Source organism: Podarcis filfolensis (genome assembly GCF_964270895.1).
Source record: "Podarcis filfolensis genome assembly, chromosome: 5".
Taxonomy (NCBI): Eukaryota; Metazoa; Chordata; class Lepidosauria; order Squamata; family Lacertidae; genus Podarcis; species Podarcis filfolensis.
Window position 1 is genome coordinate 61850107 of NC_139608.1, and position 26521 is coordinate 61876627.

The following is a 26521-nucleotide window of genomic DNA, read 5'->3' on the forward strand; positions in this document are numbered from 1 at the left end:
AATGTGCCTATTTTGAAATGTTGTTACCAGTTTCATATGACAAAAATAAATGAAATAAACCTGAAGACTAAAGCAATTGACCCTTTAGGTCATATTCAGATATAACATTAAACCAGGGCTTAATGCTCTATGCTTTCCCCGCTTCTCCATGGGGTGTGTGAAAAGCACACACCCCATGACCATTTTAAAACAGAAGAAACCAGATGTAGGTGGCCCAAGCAATGGACATGGTGGTGATGTGTCCACACCTGCCCAGTGACATTGTGGGTGGGTGTATACCAAGATCGCACTCAGCACTTCCTTCATCATTTACCCTGGGGTATGTGCAGGGAGAAAACGGTATAGATAACCTAATCAAGGGAAGGGTTTTCAAACACATAACAAATAACCACACACACCCTTGTGGAAGGCAAAATCTAGATGCAATCAAAGTGTTGATACTGACCTTTAAAGCCCTAAACAGCCTCAGCCCAGTATACCTAAAGGAGCGTCTCCACCCCATCATTCAGCCCAGACACTAAGGTTCAGCTTTGAGGGCCTTCTGGCAGTTCCCTCACTGAGAGAAGAGAGGTTACAGGGAACCTGAAGGCAGAGGGCCTTCTCGGTAGTGGCACCCGCCCTGTGGAACGCCTTCCCATCAGATGTCAAGGAAATAAACAACTATCTGGCTTTTAGAAAACATCTGAAGGCAACCGGGTTTAGGGATGTTTGATGTTTTATCGTGTTTTTAATATTCTGTTGGGAGCCGCCCAGAGTAGCTGGGGAAACCCAGGCAGATGGGCGGGGAATAAATAATACACTGTTACTGTTGTTGTTGTTAGAAGCAGCAGCAGCATATTGAGGTTGAGTGTGAATAATTCCAGATTAGGTAAACAAAATGAGTGTGTATTCTAAATGGAACTCTTAACAGTATTTTTCTCCAATGCCTTCAATATAACTCTTTGCACTGAGATAATGTAATGCTGGTAAAGGTAAATGTAAAGGGACCCCTGATCAGTTAATGGCCTTGCTAAAACCCAAGGCAGCTCAGCTAGGAAACCTTGACTCTGATGACAACCTGATTTTAACCCCTTTTAGCTTTCCCCACCTGGTGATCTCTGAACATGCCACACCAAGAGAATAAATAGAAAGGCTGTTGCATAACAGTGAGGATTTCCTCAAGTGAGCTGGCATGCCTAATCTTTGATCCTGGTGGTCCCTCTAGAGGTGGAAAACTATTCAGCTTTTTAAAATACCGTATTTTTTGCTCTGACTCACTTTTTCCCTCCTAAAAAGTAAGGGGAAATGTGTGTGCGCAGCAATCCCTCTTGCTGTTCTGGCTTCTGAGATTCAGAATACTTTTTTTCTTGTTTTCCTCCTCCAAAAACTAGGTGCGTCTTGTGGTCTGGTGCGTCTTATAGAGCGAAAAATATGGTAAATATAGTCATTGTACTTCCCTGTCAAACTTAGTGTTGCTGGGGATGATGATTCTCTGCTATAAATAGTGGCTCAGAATGGGACATCTTACACTAGACTACTGTAAAGACTACCTTGTGTGGTTGGTGACAGGGAAGCAATCAAGTTATGCACTTACAGTATTCTCATCAATGGGACATATATTCTTGGGATTTTGATCTAGGTAAACAGGCTCCCTTTATTATGACACAGAAGGCTGTGTGGACAATTGCTGGAATGTAGCAGATGTTTAACCTAACCAAAATGTCACTTGATAATGACTGAATGTGCGAATTGATCCCAGGTATCCTTGCTGAGCTATCAGCTTTGCAACTAAGCCACAATATGCTTAGAACGTATATCACTTTATTCCCTTTCCTGGATCCTTCTACTTCTTTTATGTCTTGTGGGTATTTTCATTTCGCATTGGGTAGTTTATTGGCTGGTCCCTGTGAAATACAGTAATTGGAGATGGATTTAAACAAGAACCACCATTGCTTGCATTCAAAGGTGTCCTTTGTACTTAATCCAATTGAGGCTTCCATCAGTGGAATAGGGAGGGACGGATTTTTTTGCCAGTTTCCCCTCAAATATGTGCCAGAGGGTTGGGGAGCCCTTTGAGACAACAAGAAAGATGATGCATGGTGCTGCATCAAGAGAGGTAACCAACAACAACAAAAATCTCCTTTCTACTGTTTGGGTCCATGAGCCCTCCATCACTTTAAGGGACACCATTAGACACAATTTTTTTAGGTACAGGCTAGTAATAATCATTTAGCCTACTGCACAAAATTATTGTTAGGAGAAAGGGGGGACCATGTACATTGTCCAAAGCTCTTTGGATGAAGAATAGGGTAATAGGTAGGTAGGTAGATAGATAGATAGGCCCTCAAAAAAGTTAGGCTGCACAGTCTTACAGAACAACTTGATTCAACATCACTTGACATAACTAAAAACATCCAGTGTTGCCTTGGGAGAATTCCACACACCACAGGAGTCTCACAACACCTTGAAGGTTGATAGATTATAAATTGATAAATTGTATTAAAAATATCAAAAATATATTTTAAAAATCCTATCCCCCTACCCCTATAAAATACAAACACATGGTAAGAAGAAGCTTTAGCTTGTAGTGCAACATTGCTTCCGTTGCCAGGTGTGTGCCAAGAACTAAGAACTTCATGGCTGACATTTCTGCTGTTTCAGGTGCTGCCAGAGCATTTCCTGTGGAGCCTCCTGGAGGACTGTGGCACTACCTTACGCATTCCAGTACAAGGGTGGGGAAGCCATTTCAGCCTGAGGGCCCACTTACCCTTCTAGACCACCTTCCAAGGGCCCCATGCCAGGTGGGGCTGGAGGCAAAAGTGAGCACTGAGCATAATTTTTTCCTTCGTATGGTAGGCTGCTTTCCACACACCTCCCTATCTTCAAGACGGGCAAGTATGAAGAGTTCCAGGACATATTCTAGCAGGGCAAAAACACTCAAGGAGAGTACAACAAAGGCCACTGGCATATCTAACTGCCCTTCCAACTGAAAACCAAAAGCCCGAGTAAATGTTTTTGCCTGGCTCCTATAAACAGACAATGATGGCACCAGGCGTGTTTCACACAGAGAACAAAAAGAAGCACATCAGATGATGAATGCCGTGTACTGGTTGTTTCATGGGGGGGAGGTGGTACTTGAAATACTGGGATCCTGAGCCACATTCTTCTTCTCATACTAGCAGTGTACTTCAACAAAGTCTGAAAAGGTGACTCAGCGCATCAAGCATTAAGGCAGGGGTCAGCAAACTTTTTCAGCAGGGGGCCGGTCTACTGACCCTCAGACCTTGTGGGGGGCTGGACTATATTTTTTGGGGGGGGGGATGAACGAATTCCTATGCCCCACAAATAACCCAGAGATGCATTTTAAATTAAAGGGCACATTCTACTCATGTAAAAACACACTGATTCCCAGATCATCCACGGGCCGGATCTGGCACCCGGGCCTGTTTGCCTACCCATGCATTAAGGCATCTCAGGCTATACCCTTCTTGCTTTCTAATTCCTTCATCGTCAAAGTTGACACCGACCTGCTTTTAGGGTAGCCCTAACTATATTATGGCTTGCAAAACAAGTCATTTGTTCCAGTTACACAGTGTTCTTTATCCACTCGAAATTTTGCCTTCTTCCTGTGTGAGCGATCATTTTTCAGAGATGCTCCATTGTAAAGCTTAAACACTCTGTTCCCATAGATTTGCTAAAATGGATCGGGTAAATAATGATCCACACAGTTCTTCTAAGTCCCTAATAAATTTTGTCACTTTCTCTGCAATGCAAGAAGAGGGCTGTTATGCTAACTGAAAGGCATGAGTCAAAATCACACTGTGATCTCTCTTATCTATAATCTTTGGCATCCTAAATTTGCTCTAGGGTGTTTGTTGGCCATTTCACCATAAAGCACACACTAGTAATTTAGAAAATAATAAAGTGAACATTGTTCAACAACACACACACCTAAGAGTTTATTGTAAGCAGCACAAACACACTATATATCCAGGTAGGTAGCCGTGTTGGTCTGACGCAGTCAAAATAAATTTAAAAATTGTCCAGTAGCACCTTAGAGAACATTTATAGTAGATATTGTATCCTACTCTATGAAGGCACTGTATGTTGCTTGGAAACATCTTGCTTGGACAAACATGGAAGGCATTATATTCTGCTTGGAAGACATCTTGCTTGGAAAAACAAGGTACAAATACCTGAATAAATTCAGGGGGCATATGTACGAATATGCACATCTTGTAGCAGCACATCTAGTTTGGCCCTGCCAATTCTGTACAACCGGGATTGTTATTTACACAGTACCATCAGTAGACATGGCTTGTTACAAAGGATGCTGGGATTCACACTTCCATAGCACGATCAAACGGTCACAGGAGAAGCAAACTGTATTGGTGTGGTCCAGCCCCAGTCCCAGGCAATTTTGCACTCTAGTCCAGGCTAACTACTTGCACTCCACACCCCCATTACTCCAAAATTGCTAACATCAATTTTCAAAAACAGATGTCTTGTTGAAAAAATGAAAAGCACAAAACTTGAAATTGCTAAATTTATTTTAGCACGCAAAATCATTTTGAACAATTGTGATGTTAAAACAATTAGTCTTCTAAAAGTTTCAATTTCAGGCACATCAAAATCTCACTTTGTGTGCCTTTTCCTTTGATAATTTTGTCACCAATTCCTTCAAGTGAAGTGCTGATACTTGGGCATGTTCAATTCATATAACTGCCAAGCCAACTAGTTGCAAAATGTAAGTTTATATAAGTTTGAGCTTTGAGAAATTGTGTTCACCACTCGCCATTGACACTGGAAGTGTGGGAAGTATTCTTAGAGCAACAGAAACATTAGGCACATTATCCTGGAGTTTTTGTTGTAGTATAAAGAGACGTACTCCTTGGCTCAACCGATGCCTAAGTGTGATACATGGCTAGTTAGAATTTTCCAATGCTGAGTCAATGCAAAGAAATAATTAAAGATCTGTTGAACCAAACTGAAGAAACTGGTTGCTTCCAGATAACATTTAGCAGCAGCTTTGATTACCAAGTTTAAAGAGTGTGCATTGAAGGGCACAAAAAGGGAACATGGGTTTATGTCCCACACTCTCTTTTGTATGCCATTTTCTTTGCTTTTCATGTTACTTCCATCATCATAACTTTGACCACACAAGGTTCTCAATTGTTAATCCCATTTGCTCAAGCTGTCCAAGAAGAATATCTGTCATAAAGGCAGCTGTAGTCTTCTCTTATGATAACCTCAGGCTCAGACATCTCATTATCTGTGGCTTGATAGCATCAACATAATATACAATCATTGTAAGTTGTTCAGTGTGATTAACATCAGATGTGCAGTCCAGAATAACTGAGTAGTATTTGGCTGAGTTTGCATGTGCTAAGTTGTTCTGCTTTGCAGCATATGTTAAAGCTATATAAGCTCATTTTGGATATCTTTTCCCAGGTAGCAACCATTGTTTCTTGATCTTTCCCTGTGCAAATGTTCATTTGCGATAGGATCAAAAAGGGCTAGAAAATTCTACAAGTTTTAGAAAAAGAATCCTATGCCAGCACTGTACAACTTTTCAGATGAGGCACAGAATGCCAAGAGAAATGCCAAGTAAACATTTTGTTTAGAACATATAACAAAACCTAATCTGTATAAAACAGTGCCCCTCAAAGGCCAGTACTGCGCCCCTCAGAGATGTGCACCCTAGATAGCTGCCTAGTTGGCCTAATGATGGCCCTGACCCTGGTGTAATCCTTTGCATGCATCTCTCACTGAATTAAATACAATTTAGCATGGATGATAGCATGTGCACAAAACCTCCTCGGCTGCAAAAGTGACTAGACAGGTCCAACTACTGCATTCTTCTCACACAAGCTCTATTCACTTGAGCAGACTTTATGCTTTATGAATGAGAGGCTGCAACTATTAAACAGCTACACAAATCCCAAGCCCTTCTCCTTCATCGCCATGAACTTCTACAATGTGGAAGTGCCTGCATCATATGAAATAGGTAATAAGATGTGATACCAAATTGTATCCATACTCACTCAGAATTCCCACTTCATAGAATTTTTGAGCTAGAAGGGACCATGAGGGTCATCTAGTCCAACTCTCTGCAGTGCAGAAATCTTTTTGCCCAACATGGGGCTTAAACCCACAACCCTGTCTCTATGAACTGAGCTATCTCAGTACAGTGGTACCTCGGGATGCGAACGGTATCCGATCCGGAGCCCCATTCGCATCCTGAATGCAACGTAAGCCGCAACAGTGTGTCTGCGCGGGTCATGTTTTGCCGCTTCCGCGCATGTGCGTGATGTCATTTTGAGCATCTGAGCATGTGCGAGCAGCGAAACCCGGAAGTAACACGCTCCGTTACTTCCGGGTTGCCGCAGAACGCAACTCGAACACACTCAACCCGAAGCACATTCAACCCGAGGTATGACTGTAGTACTTACAACAGAGTCTGGATGGCTTTGCTCAAAAGCTATGTCTTTACCACATGTCCATCCTGACCCTGTGCTTGCTCACTCCGAGGTCCCACTCCTTTCTGTCAAACTTACCCAGGGCATAACCACCACGCAGAGCAAGTATTAAGACTTACAGAGCCTTACATGAATCTTAAACAGCACAGCCATGCAACATAATCCTATGCATGTTTACTTGGATGTAGGAATCCCTGTATTTAATGGGGTAATACTCTCTGCTAAGTGTGCAAAGGATGCAGCCCAACTCTCCTTACTCTGCATAGCCACCTGAAATAATATCTACAGACTATTAGGCAAGGCATCCCAGTTTGGGGTTGCTAATTAAATAGCATGCATTAAACATGGTTCGCATTGAGTCACACAACTTTCATGTTTCTGAGCTCTACAAATTATCAATTAACCGAGTGGTTTAGTAAAATGCCAAACGTTGCACCAGTGCAGCTGAATTTAGGAAGTGTGTTCTGAGAAGGAGAGTCATCAAGTGATTCCCAGCAGCTAGGGGGGGGGAGGAGGAGCAAAGGCCATCAGACAAGCTCTCTGACCCTTGATCAATGCAGCCTCTACTCCTCTTATCACGATCCCCTTATTCGATCCTAGCTGTTCTCCGCACCCAACCTTTTCTAAACTGATAAGCATATATGCTTATTCAAACTTGTTCAGAAAACACACTTTCACAACGCGCAAAACGTCCCCCGCCAGCCCCAGACAAGGACTTGAGTCGTTTACAGATCCCCGCCTTGAACATTAAAAAAAAAACCAAAATCAACCCACGCAAGGCGACCTTTACCCGAGCGCACCTAAAACCACTTGCCCCAAACCAGGCCACGTGACTCCCCGCCCGCCAGCCGCCTCGCTTTTGCTTTTTTAAGTCTGAGCGGCCTACGGCAATCCAATTGGCCCAAAAACTTCCAGCGCATATGGCAGCGGCTGGGGGTAAGGGAGTGGATGGCGCGCGCTGATTGGAGCGCGCGGCCGGAGCGGAGTTGTAAGGCGAGCGCCGATTGGCGGAGGCGCGGCCGCATGTGTCCGGCTCTCTGTCTTTGTATACAGAGTCGCTCTCGGAGCCCCTTTAACAATGGACGGAGGGAGCCGCTCCGCCGGATAGCGACGGGCAACGAGCGCAGCTCCCGCGGGATGCCGAGCCTGAGGCTGCTGCTGCAGCTGCTGCAGATCGGCGTTCAAGGCGGGGCGATGCCCGGGGAGATCCTCGAGGTGGATCTCTTGCTGGCCCGGGGGCTGTAAAGAGAGAAGTGGAGCTGGGCAAACTCCGGGTAAGTGGAGAGGAGGAGGAGGAGGAGGCGGCGGGGCTGCGCGGAGCTCCGAAGAAGAAGGAGAAGGGGACTCTCCAGAGGCAAGCTCGGGCAGCAGACGGAGGAAGCGTGTCAAGCCCTTTGTTGTAGCTTCATCTGGCGCTGCGCTCTCGCTTTCCACAAGGAGGAGGAAAGTTGGCAGTTGCTGCGGGACGGTCTTGGGCGGGGAGGAGGTGGTCGGCGCTCGCTCTTCCCCGCAGCCCTTGTCAAGAGGCCAAGACGTCCTCCGCCGCCTCCGAAGCTCAGCTGGGCGCCCACCGCGCCGCCGCCCTTTAATGCAACCCCAGGCTCCCCGCTTCCCACCAGGGGGATCCGACGGGCGCGGCACCAAAAACTCCGAGCTCGATCTCTCTTGCTCGCCCGAGGATCCCCTGCGCGCCTCTCTCTCGACGTGCATTGAGTGGGATCATCTGCGTGGCTTCAAGCGCAGCTCCCTCGGCCGGCCAGCCTCCCTCCCTGGAAAGAGGGAGGGGAGGGGATCGCGGAGTTCTCGTAGCTCGGCGGGGAGGGGTGGGGTGGGTTGCCCGGTTGCTTCTAAGTGGGCGCAAGCGGCGGCCCTGGAAAAGGGGGTCTGAGCCCGGGCTGCTTCCGCTCCCTCTCCTGTGCAGGCTTCGGTGCTGCTGCTGCTGCCGCCGCCGCCCGCTGCTGATTCCCGGCCGCCTCACCCTGTCCCATGGAGCTAGAGGGGCAGTGGTGGAAAGGACAGCTCGCTGCCGACATCCACCAAGCGCTTCGCTACAAGGTAACTCGGAACATCAGGGCACGATCGTGTTCTACCACTTTTTCCCACTTTTTTTTTTTTAATTGCTCGGGGTGAAGGTAGGTCTCGGGCTGCTCAGTGCTAGAATCAAGTTTGCTTCTTTTGAGTGACAGGGTGAAACAGCTGCCTACTGCTCTTTCTCTCTGGCCTCCTCCCACCCCACATTGAGCGCATCAAACGGCTTCCTGCGTTCACTCTTTTGTCCCCAGCGTTTACATTTTGCAGGAAGGCCGTGCCCTATGGGCCGCCTGTTTACCTCCAGATGGATTTCATAGTCTTACTTGTGTTCGTTCACAGAGCTGTTGCAGGAGCGAAGTTGCTAATATGTTCCCGTGCAGGTGGGGAAACTTAACTGCATGCTTGTTGGGAATTCAGGGGGACTTGTTTCTGAGGCCCATATGTCCTTGAAAGTTAGTTGTGCGTTAAATACATCTTGATAACCGGCCTTGTATTTCCCACTGAAGGGGGCTTGCTTCTGAGTAGACACTCATAGGGTTGCACCATAAAGCTTAGGTACATTAAATCCCATTGGTTCCAGTGGCTTTAATTCCTAAGCTGCTTTGTTCTCTCATGGGACAGGGCAACTCTGTCAACTTTCATGTGCACCCAGCACGGTGTACCAGGGCCTCCCAGCCACTAGGAACAGTTTTTGGAGGAGACTGGGTAGGGAGGGGAAAGTTGCCAAAGCAATGTTCTATGTACTGTACAGTGGTACCTCGGGTTAAGTACTTAATTTGTTCTGGAGGTCAGTTCTTAACCTGAAACTGTTCTTAACCTGAAGCACCACTTTAGCTAATGGGGCCTCCAGCTGCTGCCGCGCCGCCAGAGCATGATTTCTGTTCTCATCCTGAAGCAAAGTTCTTAACCCGAGGTATTATTTCTGGGTTAGTGGAGTCTTTAACCTGAGGCGTATGTAACTCGAGGTACCACTGTATTCTGTCCATGGAAGCAAAGTTAGACTCCAAGCTGGTGTCCTAAAACTGCCTAGGATCAGACTTCACGTTTCTCTGAACTGGGGCCTAAGGTAAACATCCCAGACTGCCCACACAACTTGCTTCAGGCTGCATTATATGTCTGTGGCAGTGATGAAACTTCGAACTCACAGATCTGTGCCTGGCTGTCTGTCTTCTGAGTCATGGTGTCTGCCAGATGTATGTATATTTGTGAGCATTTGAAACTGGACCTGTTGCTTTTGCAAAGGAGTTTGAAATGTTCCTTCTGAGGATCAAGAAGGGTGGCTGAGTCAAAGGTTTCATGCAAAGTGCTTTCCAGCACCTATAGAAACAAAGGGTAATATACTTTGCATTGTCTTCAAAGCGTTCATTGAAACTTTTCTTCTGCTTGATCAGCTTTCCTTTCTTAATTGAACAGCATGTGGAGATGAAACTCCTATTCAGATAGTAACTTCATTGAGGGACCTGTTTATTTTCTCTCTACTCATTCAGGAATTGTGAGAACCTGTTTAGTCTTGGCTTTTCCCAAAGTGACTCATCCCTGATCATAAAAGGCTTTATTCTACCTCCTATACAAAAGGGTTTTCCTTTTTTTGAAATAAATCATCATCAAGGCAACTTCAGATGCCTTGTCCCAAAGCCCGTTGCGCTGTGTGGAAGTTCAAGGCTGCTTAACTGGGCTATTGAGCCAGAGTTTCATGGGAACTACCTAAAGAATGAATAAAATGTGATAGTGGGTTGCTGGGCGGCAGGAACAACTGTGGGAGAGGCTGGGTCATAGTCGTTAAAGGGACATTAGACAGCTGGCTAGTGCTATAGATCCTAGTCGGAAATTGCCAGCCTATGAGCTCTATTTGTCTCTTTCCCCTAGACTAGAGGCAGACTGCAATAAAAATGCAGCGGTCTTCCTCAAAGGACCAGTGTGAGAACATTTCTTACTTACAAATCTTATAGGCTGCCCAATTTAAAATGTTGGGTTTCCATCTGGAATGACTACTTGAGTTTAGCTTTTTAATAATAAACAAATGCACATTATCTGCTCTGGAGTTAAGTGTTGCCACCTGTTTCTGGCAGGACTCCTGTGGTTTTAAACAGGGTAGAAATTCAACAGGTGCAGTGGTTGAATTTCTGCCTTTCGTGCTACTGTTAAAGGCACATAACCCTTGCTGGAATAATGATGGCAACTCTTCTGGAATTACCAGTTAATATTCTGTACTGATTCGCTTATGTTAATTTCATAAATAGTTGCCACCTATTTCTGAACCCTTTGGTGTGTGTGTGTGTGTGTGTGTAGTTGCCTCTGGTTGTACAAATGCACTCTCAGCAGTTACCACTGCTATAAATGTCAGCTGATGATGTTTAATTATAGCAGCGTTCTGAAAGAGTAAAGGTCTGGATGTGGTTGACAACTTTGGTCAATTCTCTCTTGAGGAAGGGGAGCATGCATCTTATTCTAAGCATATTTACTCAGACGTAAATACAACTGAAAGCACCAGAACTTACATATTTGTAAGTGTGCTTAGAACTGCACCCTTTTAAATATTAATCTGTCTGAACAGCACCTTAGTCATACTCACATATAGGTCACAAACAGGAGCAGGGCTGCCCCGTTCTGTTCTACTGACAACTGAAGCATCAGTTGAAAATAAACCAGTGTACTTGCCCCGGCAGCTGTTTTGAAGCATGAGTGGTTTGTGTGACTATCATCCCATTTTCTGCTCTCTCGCCAGCTTCTTAAAGCCTTTGTTGATCCCAGTGTAAGCTAAGAAAGATAGCTGAAGCCAGATGTGCCTTCAAAAAAAAGATCCTGAAATTCTGGATTTATTCCGCAGTAAATCATTCTTTGCTGCAAACTAAATCCAAACTATTATTTGGGGATATTCCATCTTGATTACTTTAATTATAGACTTGTCTTGTGTTCAGTGGAAGTGATTCTCTGTCATATGTTTATTTTTAAAGCATTGGGCTGTGATGTCTTACCTTGCTGACTGCTCTGAGTCAGGTAACTAAAGCAGTGACTCTTGCAGTTAACCCTTAACTACAAAGGATAATCGCTATCTAAGGCAGCTGAGCAGTAAAGTAAATTCAGGCCTTTGTGTGTCAAAGCATTTTATCAGTGGTTTTCCCTGTGAAAACCAAGAACACTTAGAATCATAGAATTGTAGAGTTGGAAGGGACCAACAAGGCTCATCTATTCCAACCCCCTGCAATGCAGGAATCTTTTGCCCAACATGGGACTTGAACCCACAACCCTAAAATTAAGAGTCTCATGCTCTACAGACTGAGCCCAAATTTTTTGAGCCCTTGGATATAGTGCTGGATAAAGTTTCCCTGTTCTAGCAACACCCAATGCTCATTGTAATGATCTTTCATAACTTCCTAGACTACAGACTTGCTGGCAGTTTGTATTCTTAGCTCCAGTGAATTCCTGGGTACTTACATGCGAATAGAGAATGGATAGATGGATCATCCGCATCTGTTTTGTGCAAACAAGTCTGGAGAGGTGATAAGTGCTGGCATGCCTGCTAGTCAGATGTGCTAATTGGCTGCCTCCCCTTGGTCCAGCTGTGAGCTGGAGATCCAGTAACCCTCTCCACCACAGAGGTGTTGTGAAAGCAATGATTACAGGCAGGTCTTGCTAATGTAATAGAAGCCCATGTAGTGGGCTGCCCAGTTGCTCATATGCATAGGGGTTCTAGATTAGCTGAAGAAGCCTTTTGCCTTGTCTGTTATGTGAGCACTGTTACAAGTAATAGGATTGAAGATTGAAGGCTAAAGTAGTTTGGGTGGTGGTGGTAGGGATGGAAAGGCCTATGAACAACCCTTACATATATGGTGAGAACCGGAGAGAACAGGCAACAAAATAAGGCTTTTGTGCAAAAACTGACTCTCTTTATAATGTACTGCAGTAATAAGGTGCAGGACAACGTAAACCCTTTTGTCTTACTTGGAACCGTGTGGTGTTTTGTTGTTATTTTGGTATGGAAGTTTATTCCCATAGGTTTGATTCTAGATATATCTCTACTTTTATTTGATGCCTACTGTTATACTCTGTTACGTTATAAATAAATAAAAATACAAAAAAGGCCCACTCCTGGGCACTTATGGAATCCAGTGGATTCCTGAATGGTCAGTGGAATTTTCTTGCATATGGAGCTAGTGATTCTGTCAAGGCCTTAGTCTCTAGGGAGATGTGGCAGGCCGTCAACACTATTGTTCCTTAGTGTCCTTTCTAGTGCTGTGGAGTCAGTGCTGTTCCCTGGTACTCAAAAGAGCTGCAGCTGATGAAACGGGCTGGATGATAAGTGCATTTTGAACCCACCACTCATTGTAGCTAATTTGGATGCGTGCAGGATGTTGTGTATGTGTGGCTATGTGAGATAGCAGTGCACCCAGAGCTATTTGATGACTTCCACCTGGCTTTCCCTTTGGAGGAAAGGTAGGTACCCGAGAGGATTGTGGCAGCCCACCTTCTTGCACGTTTGGAAAATCCTGATTACCTGGACCCTGTTCTTCTTCCTTGATTTCTCAGTGACTTTTGATACTGTAATGGTTCTAGGGGTTGCTCGTGCGTAAGCCGGTGCTTATCTCCCCGGCTGGGTGCAAACACCTGGCTGGGTTGCCAAAGTGAACCTTTTCTGTCCGGACAGCCACTCACCCGTGGCTGACTCAATTGCTGGCAGTATCCGTCAGTGGGCGTTTCTTAAACTTCTTCCAGCAAAGAAGCTCTTTGACACCTAGTCTCCTCCTACTCTCTCTGCGCGAAAGCCTTCTGCGCAAGGAGGGCATGGGCAACGGAGGACCCCTACTCTCCCCGCTGGTCCCAGGCAAGGAGTCATGGGACCGCCTCGCCACTTCCCCCATCTGCCCCCCTTCTCCACTGGTGCTACGCTGATTCTCTTCCCCAGAAGATGGGCTGCTTCTCCCGATCCCTGGACGCTCTCTGGAATCCCTCTGGCTTTTGCTCTCTCCCTCCGGCACTGATGGCAGTTCCCTGACAGATACCATTGACCATGGTATCCTGCTGGACTTGACTTGTGAGTAGGGACTGGGAGGCATTGTGTAAAAGTGCTTCTGCTCCACTTACAGGACACATTTCAGAGACTGGCATTGGGTGGCTATATACAGACCTTGGCAACTATCTTCTGGGGTGCTGCAGGAATGTGGTTGTGATTTAAAGGGTTGTTTTTGATCCTTGATAATTTTAATTCCTGCTTTATTTGTAATTGAGTTTTAAGACAGTAGTTAGCTGCTCTGGCAGGAGGTAAGGAGTGATATAAGAACAACAAATACAGTTGTACCTTGGAAGTCAAACGGAATCCATTCCGGAAGTCCGTTCAACTTCCAAAACGTTCAAAAACCAAATCACGGCTTCTGATTGGCTGCAGGAAGCTCCTGCAGCCAATCAGAAGCCACGGAAGCCCTGTTGGATGTTCGGATTCCAAAAGATTGTTCGCAAACTGCAACAATCACTTCTGAGTTTGTGGCGTTTGGGAGCCAAAACATCTGAATTCTAGGGCATTCGGGATCCAAGGTACGACTGTAAATGTAACATCCGAGTGGAGTCATCACAAGATCTGGAGTGTGGTGTCATCAGTAGGAAAAAATAAGAGAAACTGTAAACCCTAGGTTCCTAAACCTTAAAAATGACTTCAGTTTCTTCAGTTTTGGTCAGTTTCGATGCCTGTGTAGTGGTGGCTGTCTTTTTTAAAGTGCCTGTTATTCTCCACTTAGGAGCTGAAGCTTCCATCCTATAAAGGCCAGTCTCCCCAGTTAAATCTGAGAAGATACTTTGCAGACTTGATTGCCATTGTGAGCAATCGCTTCAGGCTCTGCCCTGCTGCCCGCCATCTTGCTGTTTATCTCCTGGACCTCTTTATGGACCGTTACGACATATCCATTCAGCAGCTGCATGTGGTGGCTCTTTCCTGTTTGCTTTTAGCGAGTAAGTATGAAGCAACAGGATTAACAGATTTGAAAATCATATTTCCCATTGTTCGGTTAAAAGCTCCTCAGTTTTCCAGTCTGTTACATGTCCTACAACTATGCAAAAAGAAAAAAGAAAAACACCACCCTGTATGATATCGAAGGATTGTGAGGGAGACACAGGGCCTTGGCAGTTTCTCAACGAGCACTGTTCTATGTAGATTCAATCTCATTCTTATATCCATGTCCTGTGTTAATATCACATTACTCTCTGGCCTGCCTCAGGTACAGTCGTACCGTGGTTTTTGAATTTAATCCATCTGTTCGACTCCCAGAACAGTTCAAAAACCAAGGCATGGCTTCCGATTGGCTGCAGGAGCGTCCTGCGGCCAATCAGAAGCCGTGCTGGATGTTCGGCTTCCGAAAATCGTTCGAAAACCAGAACAATCCCTTCCAGTTTTCAATCGTTGGGGAGCCAATACATTTGAGTTCAAAGGTGTTCAGCTTCCGAGGTTCCACTGTACGAATCACATCAAAAGCAAGGTGACTGGGGCTGTGTTTTAACCTGCCCCCCAAATTGTGTGACTCCTCCCACCTCTGCCATGTTGATCATAACTTATAAATTGGGAGCCTTCTCTACATGTGGAGTCTCACTACACAGTGTGGAACCCCAGGCAGGAAGCAGTTCAGATTGTGCCGGGATCCTCAACAAATTGGAAGAAAACCATAACTTCTGCAGCAGAGAGCTAATGTAATGAAGGGTAGAGCTAAAAGCAGCCTCTGACCAAATGAGTAAATTGTGAAGAGGGCTTTGGTGAGAAGCAGAATTCCTGCTAGAAGTTGTTGTGTCTACCTCAGAAGCTTTTGGACAATTGATTTCACAATTTAACAAAGGATGAAATACCTCAGAATTTCAAATATACTACACCTAGTTGTCCACATCAGAATCCTCTATCACATTTGCAAAAATACGGTAACCAAAACTGGTTATTTCAGATACTGAGGCACTGAGTATGGCATATATCCCAAATAAAAAGCAATTGCTTTCTACTCGGTGAATATATCTGAAGTGGCAAACCAAATCTGCCATGAATCTACTCAAAACGCTTTTGTCAAAGCCTTAAAAAAATACACATATAAATAAATCCATTTATATTGTCAACCTAAATGAGCAACCTATATTTAATTTTAAAACTGAGGACCAGATCTACCATAGATTTTGTAAATGTATATCCTTTATGCTTAATAGAAAGTGTATATATGTTCTGGTTAGGCCGTTATCTACCTCTGCAGCTTTTCGCTATGAGGTGATATAAGGTACTACAAGTGCAACAGAATCCCCGTTGTAACTTTTTGCAGGATGTGGTGGCAATTGGCTAATCCTCTGTAGCAGGACTGACCAACATGCTGTTCTCCAGATGTTGTTCAACTCCCATCAGCCCCAGCCAGCCTGGTCAATGGTTGAGGATGATGACATTTATGCTTTAACTCCTGGAAGGCACCCTGATGGCTAACCCTGCTGTATAGCAGCTGCTATTATTTTTATTTTGTTTTATTTTGCAACGTTGATCCGTTTCTTTTTGAGGCATTGCCGTTCCTCCATGAGGAGCTAAAACATAAATGCATGTGTTTTTATCGTGTACCTATGCTGTAATGGAATTTTACCTTCTCATTTCCCTCAAGGTAAATTTGAAGAGAAGGAAGACAGTGTGCCTAAACTTGAACAGCTAAACAGCTTGGGTTGTATGACTAACATGAACCTGGTACTAACCAAACAGAACTTGCTGCACATGGAGCTGCTGTTACTAGAAACCTTTCAGTGGAACCTCTGCCTCCCGACAGCTGCTCACTTCATTGACTATTACCTCTCCATTGCCGTTCACGAGTCCGATCTTCACGATGGATGGCCAATGGTTTGCTTGGACAAGACAAAGTTGTACATGGCAAAATATGCTGACTACTTTTTGGAAGTATCTCTGCAAGGTGCGTTTTCATGGCTTTGTTCTAAAGACCCCCATAGTTACTTAGGTTACACAGCTAATACTGTGCTTGACTAAACCGTGATCCTCCGATGTCTCTCCAGATCATGCATTTTTAAATTATGCCCCTTCGTTAGTGGCTGCTGCATGTGTGGCTTCTTCAAGGATTATCTTGCGTCTTTCTCCAACGTGGCCAGCAAGACTCCATCGCCTTACTGCCTACTCCTGGGACTTCCTGGTGCCATGCATTGAACGATTGTTGGTGTAAGTTTTTCAAGCAGTCTCTTAACGTGATGGTGTGGGTTTAAATCGCCCAAGTGGTGGAATGCAGTGGGGTGTATGTGTTTTGTTTTGCCTTGTGATCACTTTGAAGAAACTGGTAGTCATGCTGGTGTCATTCTTGATTCTGGCAACTGGTTCGTTTTTAGCTTGAATGCTTTCACAATAATTGCCACATTTTATTATTTCCCCCCAATGACTTCCCCCTTTTCTGCCTGAAATTCATCCTAGTTATCACAGACTTCAACCTTGTGTGTTTTGGCTAAGGTACAAAGTGCCTTTATTAAGGGGACTTTCATTCTAATCTTGCCTTCCTTGGGACCCACTTGACAAAATCGGCTTTTGACTTGAATGTGACTTCCCCCTCCTTATGCTGCCTTGCTCTGCATCCATTGTCTTCCGCCTGCAATCCACCACTTTAGAAGGTCTGAAATTGTATGATGGCTTTATTCATACAACTATTTTTATTTAGGCTTTTTATTGTGGAGTTTTGATTTGCATTACTACTGCAAGGAAAATCTGGCCCGTGGTGGCTTTGGTGCCTTAGAAATAGTTGCATAAACAGTACCTTGTCTGACTTCTATCAGTGCACTTATTGGTTATCTTTCTACTGAAGTGCCCAAGGTGATGTACCTACAATAAAATGAAAGAGCAGAAGCACACACGTTTAATAGCGTAAAAACTAATCTAACAATATCCATAAGATAGCCAGAATAAGTCAAATACAGGAAGTTGTAAAGATGACAGGAGTTCTGTGCTTCATTCATACCCACCAGATAGTGATAAACATTAAACTTATTTTTGATTAAACGGTCACCTGTTTCAAACATTCATGAATTCATTTGCTTCAAGTATACCCTTTTAACGGCCTGCTGCTAAACTCATGGTCTTGCATGCATGCCATATCGATTTCAACAAGCTATGTTCAGAAATGACAGTGTTTTGGATTGCAGCTTTAAGGTGCCAGAATGCAGAGCTTATTAAGCATACTGAAACTATTAAAAAATTAATAGCCATTCAGAGTATAACCTCCTGAGGCGTATTTTATTGTAAGGATAGGAAACCTGTGGCCTTTTAGATGTGGTTGGAGTGAAGCTACTGCCCATTGGTGATATTGACTGGGGCTGATGTAAACTGGAGCCCAACAACTCAAGAGCCACAGATTCCACTTCTCTGGTTTACTTTACTGTTTTTTCAAAAATACCAAATTTTGCATATGTAAAAAAAGAAACACCCTGTTTTAAAATCAACCTTAGATGCTGTTTTTAAAATGCATCTGCAATGTAAATTCAGATCTGCATCTGTTTTGGAAGGCTGCTTATTTTCTGACAAGTCTCTTACCACCACCCCCAGTCCAATTGTTTTACGAGGATGTAAAGTGCTTGTTACATTTGTTTTACATGAGGTAATGTCAGTGAAACAGAATACTGAGATTATTATTGTGTTCTATTGTTGAAACTGGGGCCAGGATCTAAAGCATTGTAAATAATGTTCACACCTGTATATGTGTGTTCCTCTCCCCACACAGACATCCTCAGTTTCTTCCCACAGAAATTTCCATGCATATCAAGTAGGCTTTGATATATGAAGAAATACTCTCCTCCCAATATGCCTACATACATACATACATACATACATGGGATGGGTGGGTTCTGGTTTCCAGCCTCTCTAAAATGGATAGTAAAACAAGGTTTTAATATTATATTCTAGAGCCCATGATAATGATGTAAAAGAAGCCAACAAGCAAAAAGGACAGCACGGTTCTCAAGCAGCCCAGCACAGTTTGTTTCAAACAACCACACAGCCTCCACAGCAGCACATACCCCAGTATGTTCAAGCACATCAGACTCCTCAGCAGTTTCATCCGACAGCGCAGCAGCAAAACTGCCAGCAGATTCTGCCATCTGGCCACACGTCGTCTTATCCACTGCAGACTTGCCCAGCTGGTTTACAAAGTGGTGTCCAGGCTAGAGGTCATATACAGACGGCTGCTGGAATGTCACTAACTGTCCCCATAGAAGTGAAGCCATGTATAAGTGTTTCTTACAACCGAAGCTATCAGATCGCTGGACGTTATCCTTGCATTACTCCCTGCTTTGAGAGGTGATAACTACAGCAAAACACTGCAAGGAGGACAGTCCTCTATTTTTCCTCTTAACAGCAGAGAAGTAGTTGAATACTTTTTTTTAAAGGTAACTCAATTGCAGGAACTGCTAATATGAGATTATACCTACTGATAAGGTGTTAATAACCTGAGAAGGATGGACTACTCCCCGTTCACAGTTGTTGTATTTGTTCAGTTGAAGCCTGCGCTTAAAACTGATGCTGAGAAACTGCTGCACTGGCTTAGTTTGTCTTCCCATGAAGAGGAATGATCCTGTGTGGTTCTAAAGGGACCACTGCATCTACCCTTCGCTATACAGTATTGAATAAGACTTTAAACTCCACCAAGTGCCATGCTTTCCTTCAAGATAGAGAGCCACATGGGAGAGAGGAGAGAACCTCTTGATTGAAATTGGCAGTTCTGCTCTCGTTCAAGATCTTTGGATGAGATTTTGTGTTAGAATGCCCTTTGGGTTAACTTTTTTGTATATCTCATACTTCAGAGTACTTTAGTGTTTGCTGAAACCATTTTAGAGCTAAACTGTCATACTAACTCAGGGAATAATCAAACTACTTTGATACTGGTGTATATCATTTAAGTAGTGTTCTTGGGTTTCCTCACTCAGGGTAATGGCCATAGCAAATACCAAAGGGAGTTCAGATACTCATCCAGACTACTCCCTTAATCCAAAATTGTGCTTTCTATTGGGAAGAATGGTGTGCTATCTTCAAACAAAACCCAAGGGTGTACCATAGCCAACTGAATATTGTTTGTGGTTTCCTCTAGATTATGTAACCAACTATTTATGACCCAAATCCTTTTTTTTCTTCTCCGTTGTATTGAATTCCTACTTAAATAGGGAGAAAGTACAATTTAAATCTTTTCAAGAAGCATAGCATTGTACATGATAGTTGCAGAGCAAATACGGGATTGAAGTTCTCAGGCTCTACCAAAACAGCTACAACTTCTTGTTTCTACAATCATATTAATAGTGATTCAGATATTTTTCTGATGTGAACTAGATAGTCCTACAAAGACTGTTAAGTGCATAACTATCAGAAAGGTGATAGTTTTTAGCTATTTAATTTCCTATACTTGGGTTCATACCATAAACAGAGTGGCAAATAGGTGAACACCTTACATCTTCTCTAGCTTCCTATCTGATGTAGATGTGAGAAGGAATCCATGATGGTTGAAGGCAGAGGGTAGCACTTGCTTCCTGATGTCTAGGGATGGATTAAGTTTTTCAAAAGAATAGTATGAGTTGATAGGGGAAAGTATATATAAAAATTGTCAACAGATTTTCCTCACAAAAGGGACCATCCCCAAACACTTGGTGCTCTGAGGGAAATGGCACTGCTTGATTGAAAAGGCTCTCCTAGAGCTGAATATGCTGCAAGAAAATATTCTTTAATTTAGAGGAGAAACAATCCTCTGAGGCAATTATTTTATACCGTAATATATTTTCAGGGTGTCTTTGACAAATGTGAGGAGTTTTTGAGAGAAGGGAACATTCTGAGACCACCACCAATTTGATAAAGTGTCCTTGCTACTTCTTTCCTAAGGTCTTTAAGTATTGTCTTGTTTTCCTCTCACATGCTGTCCTTTAAAGGGGCAGAGAGAAGGTTACAAATAGAAGAGGTGGAGGTCTGATGGTATCACTTGTGGAGGTTTCACTTTAATATGTGAGGATGAAGGACTACAGAATGCATCTGAAAAGGAAAGATACTCAACTTAGTTTGTAATACTATATGTAAGACTCTTCATTGTTTGACTACCTCAATAATTCGTTGAATGTACAGTCTTGTGGTAATCCATGACTTGAAATAACAGCAGGTTACTTGTTTTGTGTTTTTTTTACATTGGGTTCATTTTCATCCTCCATGTGTGTGACAGCAAACGAGTTACTAATACAAAAGAAGTCTATTTTGTAGGCCTGTACACTCAAACATTAGCTGATAATTAACACTGGAATTCTGGGGGAGGGTAATTAGTTAACAGCAAAGCCTATGTGTAATAGGGTATTGTTTGTATTTAAGTCATTAGACTTCAAAGGATCCACTATGTGTTATTGGGTTTGTGGTTTTCTGCTCTGAATTTTTTATTTATTTATTATTTACCGTAGCCTTTTGAGTTTTGACATACTAGCAGGATATTGACAATAGAATATGCACTGTGAACCATTTCCAGGTCTTGCTTTTTTATATAAAAAAAATGGGTTTGGTCAATCTTCACTGAATCCACACACTACTTGAAATTCCAACTGAAGGAATTGTGTGTCGTGGTCATGCAAGAGAAATGTCTACAATAAAAAAATTCCAGCTGAGTGCCATGCACTCATTTTAAAAATAAAACTAGTTTTGAGCAATCATCTCTCTAGTGGTGTGTATATTTGTGTGCAGCAATTGAATGGAGCTCATTCCATACCATATGTCCCAGCATGTGTGTGTGTTTTAAATATGCTAACTCTATAAACAAAATAGGCAGGAAATACTTTTTAAAAAATCTATAGCAAAAAAAGGTCTACTTTATACTCCACCACTGACACATCCTCCTCTTCTAAGAAGGAGAGGAAGCAAGACAGGAAATGTTTCTGTATTAGGTTATAAACAACTAGCAGTGGAACTATAGGCTATTTATGCTGAAATCACATTGAAATCAGCATGGTTATAGGGCAATTGCTAACAGGATGACATAGAATTCTACAGCTAGCTATTCAACAATGTATTTCTATTCTTGTACTAAAGGAAATACAAAGCATACATAACTGTAAACTTGGAAGACACTGACTATTGAGCATAGGATGGTATGCAGGAGTGTCTACAGAATGAACCAAATCGCTGGCTAATATGCCATTTCAGACATTATCCAAAGGTAAAGGAGGTTTGGTCCCTTGCCTTTATGGTGAATATTGATTCAAGGCTGCTTTCACTGGGTAGTCATTAGAAACACAAGTCCTTGAACCAGCAATATAACATTTTGAATCTGGCTAATTTAAATCTTGCAATATAGAGATGTGTGCAAGGAAAGCTTTTATTTTCTGATTATTAAAATCTTGTTCATGCTTTTTACCACTGCAGAAAGTAAATGAAAACACAAGTTAATACAATTACAAATGAACAGCATTTTTACATATATCTAGTAAGCAATATGTGAGGAACATTTAAGAGATAATCTCTGCAAAAGCAATGTGAATCTCAAGACATAACTTACTACTACTTGTTGATATAAGAGTGAAAATTTAGACATCACAACCAGCAAGCTCCTCAAGGCTGCACTAAAATTCTTGATTCCTGAAGAGTTTGGTGGTACTGCTTACTGATGGCGTACCAAAGATACTAAATATATCCAGACAGATAACATGTTATTTGGGTAAGGATGAATATAAACAGCAAGAGCAAATTCTGTGTTGGGAACCTCTGAAGAATGAATTCCTGTCTGATAAACAGCTTCAGTTATTGACTGTAGATCCAGATACGGCATTTGAATCGGAAATCCTGTAACCTACAAAAATTTAGAAATTAAATTATAAAATAGTCACTGTGTCAAACATCAAACGTTGCATATTTGCTCAGCAACGATATTAAACTTTAGAAAGTATAAATTCTATAACATTTTTCAGTACCTTAACACTGTGTTTCGTGTTTGAAGTTTGTTTAAATAAAAACAAGGCCACCTAGTGAAATGATTAAGTTCTGAGTTCTGGCTTTACCTCTGAGCACTAGCCCCCTCAACTCTAAATCTTGGGCTTGATCCCTTATCTCTGAACTCTTGTGCCTAGCTCCTAAGTGATGTCTGCCTGTGGCTCAGTCCTGACTGAAAAGATCCAAACCCCCCCCCACCCTTTCTAAGAGCAGAAATAATGGGAGTGAGTGTCCCTGAGAACAGGAAATTTCAATAATCTAGTAGCATAAACACTAACCCAGTAATGTTCCTGGAAAGCCTCCAAATTATTTTCTTCTTTTTCTCTAGCTGTCTGCCCAGTTCTAAATTCTAGATTTGAGAGAATTTGTCGTAAGACACTGGTACACTGTCGATGCCACCGAGTTGGCTGCTGAGATCGCCATTCCATAAATTTCTTTTTCAAAGTCTTTTCAATCCTGTTTTTTTTTAAAAAAAGTAGCAGCATAAACAGTAACCATTACAGCATTGTATTAACAAAACGTAGTGTTGTATTAACATTATAGTGACAAAACGTCTAAATTAGTGGGTATCATGGAATGTAGAACAGAAACAATATTTGCAAAGGGGAAAATTACATACAAACCATACATGCAGGAGAAGCTATGATAGGAAGGAAGAGAGGCTGAATGGAAAGTGGTCATGATGTCAAGTTTGCTAATGGGCCTTGCCTTTTGAGTGGCATAACTTGACACTACAACAGAAGAAGGCAGATGACTTATTACAAGGCTTCCTTCTAGTCAGCAGGCTGAATGAAAAAACTTCTTTTTTTGGTATCTTTTAAATTGATGCCAATTAATCATATTATAATAAAAAACATAAGTATATAAAACCAAAGAAAGAGAAAAGGGAAAGGTGGAATACAAAACCCCCTTCTAAGGTAGATCTTAACCCTAGTCTCACACTGAAGGGGATAGACTCTTCCAGCTCTCAACTGGGAGCTTCCCTTTCTTCTCCTAGCCTCTCACCCTGGGAGATCTTCCCTTGCCTGCCTCTCACACAGGGTCTTTCACCAACCATTCATCACCTTCATTAGCCCAAAGTAGAGGACATCAAAAATGAAACAAATCTTGGACCTAGAATAGTCTAACAACTGTTCCACAGTTGCTAGTATTTCACTGTTTTCTTTTTTATGGAAGATGCTTGACAGGGTGGTGATGGTGTATTACATAGACTCTCTTCAGTCTGAGTTCAGGCCTTTGTCATTATACTAGAACCCAGGATTATACAGTGGAAGATTAGAACAGACAAGAAGAATCACTTCTTCACACAGTGCATATTTAAACTATGGTATTTCCTTCCATAATATGATATGATATAACTACAGCCTGCTGCTTTTCTTTGAAAATAAGAGTGGCAACATTAAATGCTTTAAAAAAACACCACCATGATGTTTAAAGTACATACCTATTTTGTAGCTCTACGACTAAACTTAGCTCAGTTGGCGTGTAAAATAGTTCTTCTTGCTAAAACAGATATTGTACAATACTGTAATATACAGATACACATTAAGCAGGATCTGGAACGATTTTCTGAAGGTATCACAATTTTTTGATACAAAGCACACCATACATTACTAGAAAAATGCAGCTGTAACGTAAAAGATGGTCAGGGAGTGAGATTCCTGAAGTATAACTGGCACCAATTAATTACTGCTTGTGGTATGGAGATTAATAATGAGAGAAGCTATGCAGAAAAATGCTAACACTGATGGGAGAGGAGTGAGAGCACAGATAAAATTGACAATAGACTCCTCCCTCTAACTTCAGCTCTCATCTGTTTTCCCACTATGAGGAAATGTTGGATTAGCCTGTGGTTCCGCTTCCAGATTCCATGAGACTGCATGTTTCTTTCCTCCTAAAAGAATCATAGAACCATGCAATTGTAGAGTTGGAAGGAATTACGAGCATTATCTAGTCCAACCCCCTTTAATGCAGGAATCCTTTGCCCAACTCAAACCCATGACCCTGAGAATAAGAGTCTCAGGCTCTACTGACTGAGCTATGATGACAGTAAAGAATTGAACTGTCTGTTTCCATGTGGACACAATCTGTCTACTTATTTTTAAAGTCTGCTGGTTTTATTGTTATTTCCTTATGAATATTGTATACTATTTTATGTAAACTGCTTTGAGATTTTTTTGAATAAGCCATGTTGTTAAGGAAAGAAAGAAAAACTACCGAGATATATATTAGTAAATTCAAGTTGTATTCTTGAAACATAGATTCATGTTCCAGGATGCAAGGCTCAAAGCTAATTTTGAGATGTGGAAACAGAATTTCCACAATCCAGCATTCCATCCTATGATGGTCTCTATTAAATAGTAAACACCTGTGTCTTCTACACTGACCTAAAGTTGATTGAATGATGTTGAAGACCACCCTTTTTGAGTGCCCCTGCTAAACTGCTTTGTACAACAAAGGCTCACATTATTTCTGTGTTTGAAGTCGTTTGACTGACAGGTAGGTGTGGTTTGCCCAAAATAGCTCCACAGACCAAACTGAGAGTCTTGGTGAGTCTAATTAGGCCTGTGACATGGAGGTTCCTCACCCCCGATTTAAATGCACACACAGCTCTCCGGTATCAGAGCAACTTGCAATTTTTAAAAGCAGAAGTCTAGCTCAAATTCTTCTTTCCTTCTTACCCCAATATGTAATATGTAGGCTCATCCAGTGAGGCTCTGCCCCACTGGGCAAGTCACTTGCAAGGTAAGTACTTTTTGAAATATTTGTCACCTGTACAGTCTGCATTTTTAAATCCTGAACGTGGTATGGAAGAAACTGTTTCCATAAGCTTTCCTTTGAAATATCAAAACTGACACACATTGGTGAACTGTTCTGCTGTATGTTGAACCAGACCTATCAAGACATAAAATGTAAACAATAAATAATTGAAATAAACACATATTTGAACTAGTTCTGCTACCACATATCCTTTTAGCTGGAAATGCCATGGACTGAACCTAGGACCTTCTGCTTACAAAACATCTGCTGTCACTGAATGATACTCCCATTTCCACATACACTGAAATTAATACATAATACCATCAGTCTATACTGGATTTGATTCAAAATATGGAAGTTCCAGCGTTTATATGGAGTTTTGCAAAACAAGTGGGCTGTCCCAGAAATGTAGCAGCACTACAGAACTTAACAAAGGCAGAGACCAACTGAAACTGGTGAGGTTTATACAAGAGTGGGGACTAAGGAATGTCTGTCGGGAGATGAATCCGAGAGATATGACTCACATATGTGTACCCAGTGTTTAGCTTGTGTTCCAGAATAGACTTCCTATTGACATCCACCCCACTGATAAATGCGGTGAAAGAACACAAATAGGAGAGATCAAAATAACAGAGCATGCCCCAGTCTGCACAAAATTTGAATTCACTCCAGTTGAACATACAACCTCACTAGGGTATTTCATAACAAATCAATTACAGTGGTACCTCTGGATGCGAACGGGATCCAGTCCGGAGCCCTGTTCGCATCCTGAGCAGAACGCAACCTGCGGCTACGCGTGTGCGGGTCGTGATTTGCCGCTTCTGCACATGTGCGTGAAATCATTTTGAGTGTCTGCACATGCACGAGCGGCAAAACCCAGAAGTAACCCGTTCCGTTACTTCCAGGTCACCACAGAACGCAACCTGAAAACACTCAACCTGAAGCAACTTTAACCCAAGGTATGACTGTAATAAGAGAAAGACTGACTAAAATATTAGGAGGGGAAATAAGGAAAATAATACGGAAGGAATAAGCTCTGGTCTATTGTGGGAAACAATGAAGGCAGTGATGAAAGGGGCATGTATACAGGAAAAATCACTTTTAAACATATCACGTAGGACACAAAAATGAGAACTGGTACAGGAAATTTCCCTTCTGGAACAAACACACAGTTACAGGATCAAAAATGCTTTTTAAAAAATTGCAAATAAAGTGGAAAGAATTGGAGACCATAGAAATAAAGAAAACTATGATACAGCTATACTTAAAACACAATACGAATCTGGGGTGAAGAGGGTCTAAACTCTTAGCCACAAGATTATGAAATAAAAGCAATAAAGAAACT

General features: G+C 42.5%; 2 protein-coding genes and 1 long non-coding RNA gene across 10 annotated transcripts in view; 1 reads left to right on the forward strand and 2 right to left on the reverse strand.

Moving 5' to 3' along the window:
* Window positions 1–4511: 4511 nt before the first annotated feature.
* LOC310763658 lies at window positions 4512–12439 on the reverse strand. The gene is made up of 2 exons (XR_014548745.1): window positions 9462–12439; window positions 4512–9232 (listed from the first exon to the last, which is right to left on the reverse strand). It is a non-coding gene; the product is annotated as an uncharacterized lncRNA (long non-coding RNA).
* CCNJ (cyclin J) lies at window positions 7374–21143 on the forward strand. Its single transcript, XM_083616180.1, has 6 exons — window positions 7374–7732; window positions 8380–8513; window positions 14219–14429; window positions 16094–16393; window positions 16494–16653; window positions 18379–21143. Exons 2-6 carry the CDS (start codon window positions 8445–8447, stop codon window positions 18773–18775), a joined length of 1137 nt encoding a protein of 378 aa, XP_083472306.1. The 5' UTR covers window positions 7374–7732; window positions 8380–8444; the 3' UTR covers window positions 18776–21143.
* The window catches only part of CC2D2B (coiled-coil and C2 domain containing 2B), a 39961-nt gene continuing 33658 nt past the window's right edge, over window positions 20219–26521 (reverse strand). For 6 of the 8 annotated variants that reach the window (XM_083616121.1, XM_083616122.1, XM_083616123.1 and 3 more), the window contains 4 exons: window positions 25189–25311; window positions 23861–23919; window positions 22695–22872; window positions 21792–22276 (listed from right to left, as the gene is read on the reverse strand). In XM_083616121.1, the coding sequence (XP_083472247.1) occupies window positions 22088–22276; window positions 22695–22872; window positions 23861–23919; window positions 25189–25311 (549 nt within the window). In that variant the 3' untranslated portion in view covers window positions 21792–22087. Of the gene's footprint in view, window positions 20485–21791; window positions 22277–22694; window positions 22873–23860; window positions 23920–25188; window positions 25312–26521 lie in introns of those variants that run through there. The other 2 variants (XR_014548740.1, XR_014548741.1) reach the window with 1 other exon arrangement.